Here is a 14498-nt window from a genome sequence, read left to right on the forward strand (position 1 = left end):
ATCACAATTAATCCTTACAATATACAAGGCAGTTGTTATGCCTAATTTGTAGGCAAGGAAACTGAGGCTTCAGGGCTAAGCATCCACCTGAATACAAAGCTGGAAAGAAGTCAAGACCAGATTTGAACCTACATTGCCTGACCTGAAGCCCAGCTTTTCACCATCATTTGAAGGATCACAAGTTTAAGTGCAAGTGTAAGCATAGAATCCCTTACACTTGGAAGGCGACTTGCCTGGTCCAGAATGTCACTTGTCTGAAACACACCAAAAGCCTCTGTTTGAGATGAATCTTGAGTCTGTCATCTTAAAGCACCGCAGTGTTAGCCACACTCTCACAGGGGAGGGATGTTGACCAAAGAAGCCAAGTTATGTGTGTGGTCACAGGCAACATTTCTTTTCCATATTTGTGGTACAAAAAATAACCAGAAGAGCAAACTTTTTCCCCTCCTCTTCCAAAGGTCCTGGAAACATGATTTCTTAGTTTTCAAACAGAAAATATCATATACTGGGGCTCTTGAAAGGTGCGATAAAGGCTAAACACCATCAGGAGGATTCAGACAATAAAAACAGTATGATTAAACCGTGTCACTGGTAGCAATGAAGACATTATATTCATGTGTGTTGTATACATATATATAAAACTGTGTATCTGTTGACAAACATCCCTTTCAAGACTTTGTTCACACACACATTTTCTCAACTATCCTAATAAGGCTCTGAGGAGAGAAGAGGAAGGGGTACTGATTCTCGTTTTCCAGATTTCAAGGACGTGCAATAAATTACATGAAAAGCAACACCAGACAGAACTTAAATTTTTGACGTACCCTAGGTTTCAAAGGGGGTGATGCCAAGACCTCAATCCCCGGTCAGGTGCCCCTGGGAAACGGTTTGCACAGAGGATTTCAAATCTGTTGCGCGTCTCTAAAGGTCCTCTCTTGAACCGTTTTATTTGATTTGCAGATGAGGGAACTTGGGTCCAGAGAGGCTGCAGAGTTGCCTCAGGTGTGGCAGAGGCCGACTCTGTCTCCGCCCGCCGGGATCCTCTCTACGCAAGGAGACAAACAGCGCATTCACTACAAACGAGAGATGGGAGACTTCAGGTCACATCCCCAAACCCGCCGAGGGGGCCGGCCAGGGGGCTCTGTCCGGCCTACCTCCGGCAGCCCCCTGTCTGCGCCTCCCCCTCCGAGGCCGGCCCGGGCACCGGGGAGCCCGGGGCTACTGCGGCCCCCACACCTCGAACTCCCTCACAAGCAGGACCTGAGGGGCGGGCAAGGGAGCTGGGGGTTCTCTAACAACGAAGGGCAAAAGCTGGTGCCTGTGGGTTGGAATTTCCTCTGGGCAGTGCAGTGGGACCTGGGAAAAGAACCCTCCCTCAGAATATCTGACCTGGGGGCGCCGGGGCGGGGGGAGCACGCGGGGACCGCCCGGGACCGGGCGGGCGGGGGTGCGCGGCGGCGCGCGGCGGCCGGCCCGGCGGGGTCCTTCCCGGCAGGCCCCGGGCCCTCCGCCCGCAGCCGGCCCGCCCTGCCTCGCGCCCCTCCCCCACAGCCCCTCCCCCACCGCCCTTTCCCTTTCTTTCTTTCCCGGGTCCGCTCGCCCCCACCCGGTGGCGCCCGCTCGGCGGCTCGCCCAATGGCCGCGGTGCCGGGACGATGCATCAGCTGATCTGCCCGGGCTCCGGGCCTCTGGGAGCCAATCAGGGCGCCGGGGGCGGCCCCGGCCGCAGATAAAGCTTGCGGGGCGGCGGGCCGCCCTGCAGAGCCGAGAATGGGAGAAGAGCAGGCTGTGTAAGCAGCCCCTCGCCGTCCTCCTCGCCTCTCTTCTCCTCACCTCGCTCTCGCCGCCTGCTCGCCCTGCCGCTTTGCTCGGCGCCCAGGTAAGCGCCTGGCCGGCCCGAGGAGGAGGGCGGGGATAGGGGGGTGCTCGGAAGTGTGCCGCACCGGCCCCGCCGCCTCCCGAGCCGCCGCGCCCTGACCGGTCGTCTCGGCCCCTTCCCACCTCCTGGCCCTGCTCTGCGCCCCGGCCTGGAAGGTGGCCCTCCCCTCTCTCTTGCTTTCGCCGCCCGCGGCTCCCGGCGGGTCTGGGTCGGCGTAGGTGGGGCGCCAGGCTTCGCGGAGGGCGGGGAGTTGTTTTGATCTTCCTTCAGCTGCTGGCGGCCCGAAGCGCCGCCCCTGGAGGTCGCTGGGCAGGACGAGCCGAGGAGCTGCTCGGCCGTGTGGCGTGCGTGGTGGATGGAGCGGTCCCCCTGAGGGAGCCTCGCCCTCTTTCTCCGCGGCGGCAGGCTCCGGGGCGCCGCGGCGCGGTTAGCCGCCTGCGCCGAGGCCCGGCGCCGGGAGAGTCGGTGGTGCGGCCCGCTCCCGCCGCGGGGTCTACCCCTGTGACTGAACAATGGGGAGCCCGGGAGCGCGGCGTGGCCGGCGGGCGCGGCGGGTGGAGAGGCCTGGCTGGCCGGAGAGGGGCAGCAGCGGCGCGCTGCCCTCCGGCGGACTGCCCCCCCTCCCCGCCCCGGCCTTGGAGGGGTATGGCCCCCTCGGCGACGCCCTGAGATCCAGACGGGGGCCCAAGGGGTGGGGCGCCGACTTTCGGGACGTTTCAGTGGAAAAGGGCTGCTCTCAAAGTGGATTTTCCCAACTACCCTGGGGGCGGGAAGCGGGGATGCTCCCCCGGCCGCAAATCCGGGAAGAAGAACGCGAACGAAGATGAAGACGACCTGGAATCTCGGTCCTCGGGGTCCCCCTCCAACTGCTTCGGCTTCGTCGCCTACTCGGTGAACGCCGGAGAGAAACCGCGAGTCAAAATCAAGACGACTCAGGAGCCATCGTATTCCTGCTCCACCCGGTGCGATTCCGACCGCACTCCGACTCCCTCTCCCTCTCCGTCTCCCTCGCCCAGAAAGCTCCGGTGCGTGGACCAGCGAGAACCGGAGACCCACGAGAGGCGCGAACGCCACTCCAAAAGGAGAAGGGCCAAGGAGGGCATCATCGATACCTTTGATTTTACGTGGCTGGGGTGAGTGAGGAGCAGGGATCCAGGACCCTGCTCCCACCACAGCTGCAAGAAACCGCTGAGAACCACAGAATCCCAGCCCTCCCATCCCCCCCACCACGTAAAATCTCGGCATCTCGGCACTAGTCGATAGAGCAGGCTGCTGTTGGCATCCAACCTGTCACGGAACCGAGCTGGCATCACCGAAAAGAGCAGGCCCCGAGGCTTAAGGGAGAAAGTGTGACTTGAAATTGGAAGTAGTAACCGGTGGGAGAGGAAAGCCAGAGACGGGGTTATAGCTGGGAGCTGAAAGGGTCTGAGATTGCTCCTACTGGCGTTTAAAGGCAGGATGGGCGATGGGCATGAGGAGTGGGATTTGACTGACCAAGTCTAGAGGGAGTCGGGAAAGGTTGTCTGCTAACACAACTTGACAGACAGCTTCTCTTCCCGGAGGGGAAGGGTGAGGCTGTTGCAAGGAGAAGCAGTTGTTTTCAGCTGGGCAAACATGGACGGTTGCCCATAGAAACTTTGCCACTGTACTTCAGACAGTTGCCCAAGTCATTGGAGGAGAACAATATGTTCCCTCTGCAGCCACCCTGGGCGATCAATGGGGGAGGGAGGAGGGAGAAGGTTTCCTCTTTGTGTTGGGGTTTGGTTTTGTGGCTTCAGTGTCTCTTCTTTTGAGAGGTTTTGCGGTGGTGGCTCGCAGATTTTAACATGCCTCAGCTTTTGAAACCCCAGATCTTTTTGATTTAGAAGTCGGAATTTCTTAATTAAAGTTCTTTGGTGGAATCTGGTCACTCTCAAACTTAAGTCTACTCTGAAATGAGAACTTTGCCTCAAACTAATGGAAGTCTTGCCAGTGTGTGTCTTAAAATCCAGGTTGGATCAAATGTCCCAAAGTACACATTAGTCGTTGTTAGGAAGCCACCAGCTCTTAAATCTTCTAGCTAGCCCCCCGGTTTCATCCTTCCAGCTAAATGGGAGTGGGGTGGGTTGTTTATTTGGAAGGGTGGAGGAATCTTCAAAAGAACTTTTTATTGAGGCATCCTCTGGGGTGTAAGGAAAAAGGAAAACTTAACCAAGAGATCATAGCAGCCAAGCCTTTCTGTGGCCGGATTTTACTTGGAGACAGATGTCTGTTCTGCAGATTGCTTCTGAGCTTTCGTATTGTTTTGGGTTCACCCCCCCGCCCAGTATCTTAGTATGAAAAATGAAACAATTCCTCTACCTCTGACAAACTGCAAAAATAGAACTTAGTGCTCAGAAGTTTAGATTCTGGCTTGAGGAAGCTAATAAGGAGACTTTTGTTCAGTATAAAACTTTAATCTCCCTGAAAGCAAGTTAAATAAATGTCCTGTACTTTTGAGTGTGTGACTTCCAAAGGGAGGAGCCACCACTCCCACTGTGACTTCTTGATTTAATTGTCCTTATTGCATCATTCCTGCAGAGGATCTGTTTGGAGTTGGTGTTCTTATTTTATTTTTTTCTCTCTCTCTTCAGAACACCTTCCACCATGGCCACCTCGGCAAGCTCCCACTTGAACAAAGGTATCAAGCAGGTGTACATGGCCCTACCTCAGGGCGAGAAAGTCCAAGCTATGTACATCTGGATCGACGGTACTGGAGAAGGACTGCGCTGCAAGACCCGAACCTTGGATTCTGAACCCAAGTGTGTAGAAGGTGAGAGGCTGGGTGGAATTGGGGGTACGTGTTGGATGGGAGTAGTGTGGGGGTGGGTGGCAGCCTGAGACAAGCCACTAGGTCTGGCCTCTTTATTCTGATGTAAACCTTTTCTAAGGCAGGACTTTACAGACTTTATTCAGTCAACATTAAGCTCCTACACTGCCTCCAAGTATTAACAATGGACCCCTTCATTTAAATTGAGTCTTGCATATCGAAAGAAAAAAGATAGTCGGAGGGGAGTGGGATTGGGAACTTTGTTGACTTGGGCATCCCATCTCAGTCTGACCTAAGATACCCTCAGGAACCCAGTTTGAAAACCACAGCTCTAACCTGACTATTCAATCGGCTATACAAACTCTTGAATGTCACTTAGGTTCTAGATGTAAAGCAAACACCCTAAAAGTGGTCTCTAAGTAGAGCTAGCCATCATTTGTTTTTAGTTGGTGCACTTTTAGAATTCTTAAACTGGCTCATTGCTTATCCTACAGAAGGTATTATATGAATTGGGACGACTTTGTCTTTTTTATTCTTTGGTCTAGAACAAACCATAGCTGTCCTCCTTCTGGAAAGGGACTGAGGTCTATCATCTTTTACCTGATTTAGGAATAGCTTACTTTTCTGATAATGCTCACATTTGAGTGAATGAATGAATGGCTGTAATACAAAACATATACTATGTACCTGCTATGTGGCAAGTATTGCCCAGGCCCTTGAAGTATGAGATGAGAGTCTGGTCTCTGCCTTCAGAGAACTCATAGTCAACTGCAGAGAGATGAAGGAACTCGCCTTTAAAACATAGTGTGGATAAGTTACGTGAATAAGTCATTCTGCTAGTGTCTGTTTATCTGTTAAAATAAGGACACCGCATGAACTGGGACTGTCCATTACACAGTGTGGGGTGGGGGTGGGGAGTGAAAGAAATAAGCAACACAGATGGCCTATCAGAGAGTCTTTTTTTCTCCTGTATTTCAATACTTTAAATGATGACTGACCGACTAGAAATGTCCACTTTGTCTCCTGGGTGTCCAGTAGATTTATTTACAGAGGAAACATTATTCTTAGGTTGTTTCTGTGATTGGTACTTCTTTTAAGAAAGTGATGCAATGGTCTTACTTGGAACTCATAAAGGACTGTAGGGCAACCTGCAAACATCAGGGTTTGCCTGTTATTAGCAGCAGTCATGCATCACTGGCTTCCTGGGCAAGACAGTGTTACAGATAAAAAGGTAAATGAGATGCTGTACTCCTCCCTGAAAAGTTCTTGTGCTTGTAACTTTAATTTCTCTGTCTCTTTTTATCAGAGCTGCCCGAGTGGAATTTTGATGGCTCTAGCACTTTTCAGTCTGAAGGGTCCAACAGTGACATGTATCTTGTCCCTGCTGCCATGTTTCGGGACCCTTTCCGCAAGGACCCCAACAAGCTGGTGTTCTGTGAAGTCTTCAAGTACAACCGAAAGCCTGCAGGTGTGTATAGAATAGACTTGATCCTAATCCGTGAGTTGTAAAGTTGTGGGGAGAGGATATTCCAAAATCGGTATTGGGAAGACAAGCTTATCCCAGAACTAACTGTTAGAAATTAGAAACTTCTAACTAACTCTTAGAAGACTGAAGGATTGGACAGGCATCTCCCCATCCTGAACTTCCTTGCTGAGAGAGGTTGTGTGGTCCATCCTCCCATTGTTGGCTGCAGAAAACCACACTGGATTCTACTAAATCTGTTTGCTGGAGGAGTGCCCCATGTCACTCACAGTCGTCCTGCCTGTAGATTTTAAGAACTTGGATTCTAAAGTTAGAATGCTGGATTTGAGCTCTAGATCTGCCACTTACTTGGTATGAACTTGGGCAAGTTATTTTGTCCCTATACTGTCACTTCCCCCATTTCAATATGGGGGAGAATAGACGGAGGGTGCAATGTGTATACTCACAGCTGATTCTGGGTTTGATTCCCTGGGTCAGGAAGATCCCCTGGAGAAGGAAATGGCAACCCACTCCAGTATTCTTGCCTGGAGAATCCCCATGGACAGAGGAGCCTGGCAGGCTATAGTCTGTGGGGTCGCAAAGAGTCAGACATGACTGGCGATTAAGCACAGCACATGGCTGATTCACATTGTACAGCAGAAACCAACACAATATTGTGAAGCAATTATCCACCAAATAAAAAATAAATTTTAAAAAATGGAGCAACTAATAAAATCCAGCTCATAAAATTGTTTATAGAGGACTGAGTTATGTGCAAATAATTGAGAAGAATTGTATGTCAAATACTGGTTGCCTTTTTGTTCCAGAGAGCTTGTCTTCTTTCTCTGTCTACTGACTAAACCAAGAGCATCTTGGTTCACTGATAACATATGCTTGCCGTGAGGTTTGCTGTAATTGCACCTTTGGTTTTTTCCTGGCAGACCTGTTTGTCCCAGTTTTCTGTCATTCACTTTTTTAAACTCCACTGGAGTCTCACTTCCATGAAGTCTTGCCATACTTGGCCAGTGAGACTTTTTGGCAAGTCACTTAGTGACTCTGAGCCTTACTTGTCTTTGTTTTGAAGTGAAAAGTGAAAGTGAAAGTCACTCAATTGTGTCCAGCTCTTTGCAACCCCGTGTACTATACAGTCCAAGGAATTCTTTAGGCCAGAATACTGGATTGGGTAGCCTTTCCCTTCTCCAGGAGATCTTCCCAACCCAGGGATGGAACCAGGTCTCCCGCATTGCAGGTGGATTCTTTACTATTTGAGCCACAAGGGAAGCCCCCCCAAAAGTCTTTGTTTTAGGAGGCATTAAATTATGGTGAGAGACCTGAGTTCTGAAGTCAAGATAGGCAGGGTTTCCTGATTCTGCTGCCTACCCTGGGGCAGGTTCACTGCTATCTCTGAGCCTCATTTTCTCACTTGTAAAATGGGATACTTATAATACCCATCTCAGGTTGTTAGGAAGATGCAGCTGTGGGTTTTCTTTGATATAACATTATTGTTTAGTCGCTAAGTCATGTCTGACTTTGCGACCCTGTGGACTGCAGCACACCAGGCTTCCCTGTCCTTCACTGTCTCCTGGAGTTTGGTCAAACTCATGTCCATTGAGTCGTCGGTGATGCCATCCAACCATTTCATCCTCTGTCATCCCCTTCTGCCCTCAGTCTTTTCCAGCATCAAGGTCTTTTCCAATGAGTGAACTCCTTACATCAGGTGGCCAAAGTATTGGAGCTTCAGCTTCAGCGTCAGTCCTTCCAATGACATTCAGGGTTGATTTCCTTTAGGATTGACTAGCTTGGTCTTGCAGTTCGAGGGACTTTCAAGAGTTCTCCAGCACCACAGTTTGATTCTTCGGCGTTCAGACTTCTTAATGGTCCAACTCCCACATCTGTACATGACTACTGGAAAAACCATAGCTTTGACCAGACAGACTTTTGTCAGAAAAGTGGTATCTCTGCTTTCTAATACACTGTCTAGGTTTGTCATAGCTTTCCTTCCAAGGAGCAAGCATCTTTTAATTTCATGGCTGCAGTCACCATCCACAGTGATTTTGGAGCCCAAGAAAATAAAGTCTGTTACTGTTTGTACTTTTTCCCCTTCTATTTGCCATGAAGTGATGGGACCAAATGCCATGATCTGAATTTTTTTAATGTTGAGTTTTAAGCCTACTTTTCCCACTCTCCTCTTTCACCCTCATCAAGAAGCTCTTTAGTTCCTCTTTGCTTTCTGCCATTAGAGTGATATCATTTGCATATCATAGAGGTCTGAAAATGGTTTCTGGGACATAGTGAAACAGCCAATAATAATCTATAAAGATCTCTTCTGGCATAGAAATTTTTCCTGGTTGAGCTTGTCACCTTTTTTTGTTTTTTTTTTGGTTGGTTGGGTTTTTTTGGCATGAGCCAGTACTATAGAACTTAGCACTCTGTGTCTTCTCACTGGGAATGTAAGGCTGTTGATAGACTAGACAAATGATTCTCTCAATAAAAATTGTAGATTTGGCTGTAAATGCTTGAGAAACCAGGAATAGGTCTGACAGCTAGAAGCAGTTCTTCTGTGAATAGAGGGTTCAAGTGCCTGACATTTGGTACTTGGGAGGGGGCCAGCTTGCAGATAAGGTGAACCCTTGCTGTGTCCTCTGGGTCCTCTCCCATGTGACTTTGTTGTGACCCAGTTTAGTTATAAATAAAGCCTTTTGAGAGTCTCCCTACAGATACATAATCGTAGCTTCTCTTATCATCCCCTCTCACACTGACCAGGACACAGAAAGGTTGACCCTGGGTCAGTTCAGTAAATAACATCTCAGGTACCTGGAATCTGAGGACCACTTCGCATCAACACGGGGATTCAGTGCATTTGTCCATATCTCTCTAATAGTGTGTCCACTCTTTCTTTCTCCTAGAGACCAATTTAAGGCACACCTGTAAACGGATAATGGACATGGTGAGCAACCAGCGCCCCTGGTTTGGAATGGAGCAGGAATATACCCTCATGGGCACTGATGGGCACCCCTTTGGTTGGCCTTCCAACGGCTTTCCTGGGCCCCAAGGTAAGTCTCCTTGGTGAGAGGTGAATCTTGCTTCTCCCCAAGTGCTTAGTTGCCAAGGGAAGTCTCTGGAGATGGGAGTGAATCCAAAAAGCTAGGGGGATATCCCCGAGACTGGCTGAAATAATACTGTAGAGAGTTAGCCCTTGTGTTACGTAAATCCAAATAATGGATGTTGAGATGTTAACATTGCAGGGAAAGCGTGGGCTCTACTCGGGGTCAACCCAGAGGAGTCCACTGCACACCACTTATCTGCCTGTCGGTAAAGGCAGGGATGGTGATTCCAGGAGAAGGTGTGAGAACTTTCTAACTTCTGACTTTAGGCCATGCATCTCACTTAGATAGGAGTTTTCTTGACATCCTGCCTCTTGATCTTCCGTCTTGATGCCTCTCCAGGTCCCTACTACTGTGGTGTGGGAGCAGATAAGGCCTACGGCAGGGATATTGTGGAGGCTCACTACCGGGCCTGCTTGTACGCCGGCATCAAGATCGGGGGCACGAACGCCGAGGTCATGCCTGCACAGGTAAAGGTCTCTAGCCCACCACCTGCCCCACCTAGAGGCATGTGGGGCTTTTGCTAGGAAGGGCTATTGTGGTGTCCACTTAACCCAAAGCCCTCAAGGTGGCTTGGAGTAGAGGTGAGCAGGGAACAAGTGTCAGCTTCTGGCTTGGGGTGAGCAGCTGGTTTTGCTTTAAAGACCCATCTTCTCGTTCTCTGTAGTGGGAATTCCAGATAGGACCCTGTGAAGGAATTGACATGGGTGATCATCTCTGGGTGGCCCGTTTCATCTTGCATCGCGTGTGTGAAGACTTCGGAGTGATCGCCACCTTTGATCCTAAGCCCATTCCTGGGAACTGGAATGGTGCCGGCTGCCACACCAACTTTAGCACCAAGGCCATGCGAGAGGAGAATGGTCTGAAGTGAGTGCTGCCTCCTGCTGGGGCCATTTCACTCTCTCTGCAAGAATACCTGCCAGGGGTTTGATGTACTGGGGATGAGTACATCAAGCTGCCTTCCCAGCTGGGGCCTTTAGCTTCAAAAACTGTCTTCTGATCCTATCATTTTGTTCCTATTTGAAAAGTACCCCCAGAATACTCTTCAAGAGTAGGGTTCAAGGATGGTGATGGGGAAAGTTGACACAGATGAATGCGTTTGAAAATCTTTAGTAAGAACTAAATTAGTAACAATACAAGCTTCTGAATGAGCTTAATGCCTGTGGGTGGGAGAGAGTTTCATTGGGACATCTACTGCCTGCCCAGCACTAAGAGACATAGGTTACAAGGCAGGGTGCTGCCTTTGTGGAGAATTTCTTTTCCTGGGGCCATGTTTTTGTGAATTGGAGCCTAGAAAACAGTCTTTGGTAGATGAGGCACTCCATTCTTGGATCCACATCTGCTCCTTGAAGGGCGGGTTTCCTGATGGCAGGTTGGACCCTCATCTTGTTTGTTTCTTCCAGGTACATTGAGGAGGCCATTGAGAAACTAAGCAAGCGGCACCAGTACCACATCCGAGCCTACGATCCCAAGGGGGGCCTGGACAATGCCCGGCGCCTAACTGGATTCCACGAAACCTCCAACATCAACGACTTCTCTGCTGGCGTGGCCAACCGTGGTGCTAGCATCCGCATCCCCCGGACTGTTGGCCAGGAGAAGAAGGGCTACTTTGAAGATCGTCGCCCATCTGCCAACTGTGACCCCTTCGCCGTGACAGAAGCCCTCATCCGCACATGTCTTCTGAATGAAACCGGCGACGAGCCCTTCCAGTACAAGAACTAAGTGGACTAGACTTGCAGCCCTCAAAACCCCTCTTAATTCTACATCTTACTCCCACTCTCACCCCTCTCAATGTCATAATAGCTATAACTCAAAGGGTGGAATATCAAGGTTCTTTTTTTTTTTTTTTTAATTCCTCACACCCAGTTAATATTTCTTGCTTTCTTTGGTCAGGATTGAAGGGGTCAGGTTCTTAATCACTGCACAACCACCTACCTACCCCTGCCCTTTTCTTTTTCCTATCACTGAAGCTTCCTAGTGCATTAGTTGGGAGGGGGGGCGGGGAAACATAACCACTGCTTCCATTTTAATCAGGTGTGTTTGTCCAATAGGCATAGCTCTCTGGACAGAGAGGCCCAGTCATAGTGAAGAGATGGGGAGGACTTTATCTGAGTGGTTACTGAGTGGGGGACAGGGGTGCTGGATTCTCTGGTTAGGTTAGGATTTCCCTTCTTGGTGGGAAGTTCTATTACTTACAAAGTTGTAACCAACTTTCTATCAAAAGTGAGAATTAGGGGGGAAGGAAGGGTGGGAAGTCAGGTAAGAAAACACCCTAGATTTGGTGTGGTGCTTCCCTTGTCTGGGGCTCAACGCCCTGACAGGCTCTGCATAAATAGATGGATAGCCCTACCTTAAAAGAAAAAGTTCTCATTGTGTGGTCCTCCATTTATAACACAAAGCAGAGTAGTATTTTTCTATTTAAATGTAAAAACAAAAAAATTATATATATGGGTGTGCAGATAAATGTGTGTTTTCTCTTTAGGGAGAAAAAGCCATTCTGGTTACGGGGAACCCAAATTTGAGACAAGTAGTCTGGTTAGAAATAAGGATCTCCTTTTGAGTGGGCATGGGGATGGGGGAGGCTATGCTGGAAAAGTTGGCTGTTTGGGGCTGTTATTCCCTCGCTACCACTTCAGGGCTTCTCTCTGCCCTGCTCGCACTTCTGGGGAGGCTGATGTTGGTTGGTTAACAGGTGGAAGCCCATGATAGCAGTAGCCATCACCTGAGCCCCAGGTTTAAAAGACACACATGTACTTGTACACACAGGGGTTTGGAAATATGAGTTGGCTGGTCAACTTGAGCATGTTACTGACAAGTGGGTATTGGGGTTATTTTCCGGTGGGACTAGCATGTCACTAAAGCAGGCCTTTTGATAATATTAAAAAAAGAATTTTTTTTTTTTAAGCAAAACAGAATTTTAGATTTTAATCCTATTTGTAGGGTTTCTAAGTCTTTGTTTTACAGAATTGCTTGTTTGCCTCAGCTGTCTCCTCCCCGTCTCTGCTCTGGAGGAGATGGGACAAGTCTGGAGTCCAAACAGTTGTAATTTTGTATCTTGGTGTCTGTTCTCTGAGTGTGAAATTATTCCCTTCCTTTGTTAAGATTCCTGAGGAGTTACTATTTTTTTTTCTTTTATAATAAAAACAAACCCCACTTTTGTCCTTACATTTTCCTTACTGTTTCTGGCTGTTTTGTGTTGGTTGCAGAAAGTGGGCTGTGGTTTTTTCCTTACCATGACAATTTCTAATTGCCATGTATAGTATGTTCAGAGTTAGATAACTCTTCATTGTAAACAAACTGTATTAACTGCCCAGAGCAGCTCTTATAAATGTTAGGTTGATTTATAAGATCTCTTCTGACTTTTGTGATTCTTTTAAGTCCCTATGTGCCACTTCATTTCCCTTTTACTACCAAAAAAGGAGTTGGTTTTTTTTTTAAGAGGCAAAGTAAGTTCAGGTATACTTGTTTTTGGAATTAAAGAATCTTTCCTGAGGCTTATTGCCAACCAGCCGCATCCTATGCTTTGGGAATCTGGGGTGTCTGGGTTAAGGCCTATCCCGGCCCTAAAGTTTAAAAGTTTGCAGCTGTGTACAAAACCCAACTCTCCCCTCCCTGTGCTCCAGAGCTTGCCTTTGGCCTATCACACTATCATGTTTTGAACACTGGCTTGATTTTATTGCAGCCTAGTCTGTTTGCAACTGGTCTCACTGTCCCTACTCCATTTCACCTTCTGCCCAGCTGCCAGTGGTTCGTCTAAATAGCAAATATTGACCACGTTGCTACGCTGGTTAAAGCCTTCCGAGGCTGACCTAGCTCTGAGGGCAAGCCAGCCCCAGATACGCCTTGATAACGCTTTTCCTTGCACTAGTGAGCTGTTCACGATGCCCCCAGAGGCTGTGGAGACACCTGTATGCCTCTGCTCTTTGTCCCTGGAAATTCTTCAACTTCCTACTTGAGTTTATTTCCTTATCAAGCTGGGTAGGAGCTCCATCCTCTGTGGCGCACACACCTCCAGCAAAAACAGTCATCCAATAGGTTCACTTTGTCAGGTTTCAGGTGGTAGGCAATAGTAACTAATTACCTTTTAAAAAGACGGCGTCCTCTATCAGTTTGGAGGTAGTTGCAGCCTGTTAACAGCAGATTTAGACATGAGTTTTCTTTGGGCAAGTGTGTATCACTCTAGTCTTAGGTAATCCTCGACCTTTTTATCTTGTTTTGGAAGGTTCGCTCAGTTGTGTCAGACTCTGCAACCCCATGGACTATACAGTCTGTGGAATTCTCCAGGCCAGAATACTGGAGTGGATAGCCTTTCCCTTCTCCAGGGGATCTTCCCAACCCAGGGATCGAACCCAGGTCTCCTGCATTGCAGGTGGATTTTTTACCAGCTGAGCCACAAAGGAAGCCTAAGAATACTGGAGTGGGTAGCCTATCCCTTCAGTGGATCTTCCCAATCCAGGAATAGAACCGCGGTCTCCTGCATTGCAGGTGGATTCTTTTTATTTTTTATTTTTTTATTTTATTTATTTATTTTTTTTAATTAATTAATTTATTTATTTTTTCAGTGGGTTTTGTCATACATTGACACGCTTAACCAACTGAGCTGTGAAGGAAGCCTTTGGAAGGTTAGGCCCTGACATAATTTTCAAAGTAGGATAATCTTTACCTATTTGTTTGCTGGGTGTGGTCCCAGTCAGCACCATGTTGCAGCATGATTATTAAGAGTGCCCTCTTGCTCTTGGCATTTTCCAGGTTTTGCTGCTAAATTATTTCAACTGAAGCTCTGTTTCCCTCTCCCCAGCCAAAGTCAGTTTCCCTTCCCTGGGTCACCCCCACCCCCAACAGACCCCACGGTTCTTGGGAGCAGGGGGTGGGTTAGGGTTGGCATATCCTGTACAGTGCAAGCACTACATTGAGTAGATAAGCCAAGCAAGCTGTTTTTGTGCTCATTGTAACCAATTCTCCAAAGGACAGAAAAGGAATTCTAAATGTCTTCAGGATCTAGGTGGAAACAACCAGTATATTTCCTTCTCCACCCTCTTAGGTAGAGTTAGCTTTGGCCTACACGTCACAGTGCAATCCCTTTGTATTTCTAAGGTGTTTTCTTATAGCTCATTTAGCAGACACTGGGTTACTTGATAACTTTATCAGTGACAGGTTAGATGGAGACTGACGGTCAAGACTTCAGCCTTAAAGCGACAGGCCAGTACTCACAAAAGGATGAGTTCCCTTAATTTCATCCTGTCGGTGACTGGATAGGAGCTGAAT

The 14498-nt window shown here is 48.5% G+C and overlaps 1 protein-coding gene across 3 annotated transcripts; it reads left to right on the forward strand.

The window, feature by feature from the left end:
* Positions 1-1733: 1733 nt before the first annotated feature.
* Positions 1734-12582, forward strand: GLUL (glutamate-ammonia ligase). 3 transcript variants are annotated; one of them, XM_043485374.1, is made up of 8 exons: positions 1755-1879; positions 2896-3012; positions 4492-4670; positions 5974-6135; positions 9036-9182; positions 9576-9703; positions 9901-10100; positions 10637-12582. In XM_043485374.1, the coding sequence occupies exons 3-8, from the start codon at positions 4505-4507 to the stop codon at positions 10953-10955; spliced, it is 1122 nt and encodes a 373-aa protein (XP_043341309.1). In that variant the 5' UTR covers positions 1755-1879; positions 2896-3012; positions 4492-4504; the 3' UTR covers positions 10956-12582. The 3 variants fall into 3 exon arrangements, with proteins under 3 accessions (XP_043341308.1, XP_043341309.1, XP_043341307.1); XM_043485373.1 differs by lacking the exon at positions 2896-3012 and having other exon boundaries at positions 1734-1879; XM_043485372.1 differs by lacking the exon at positions 1755-1879 and having other exon boundaries at positions 2654-3012.
* Positions 12583-14498: the final 1916 nt, after the last annotated feature.

This window comes from Cervus canadensis, chromosome 13 (genome assembly GCF_019320065.1).
Source record: "Cervus canadensis isolate Bull #8, Minnesota chromosome 13, ASM1932006v1, whole genome shotgun sequence".
NCBI lineage: Eukaryota > Metazoa > Chordata > Mammalia > Artiodactyla > Cervidae > Cervus > Cervus canadensis.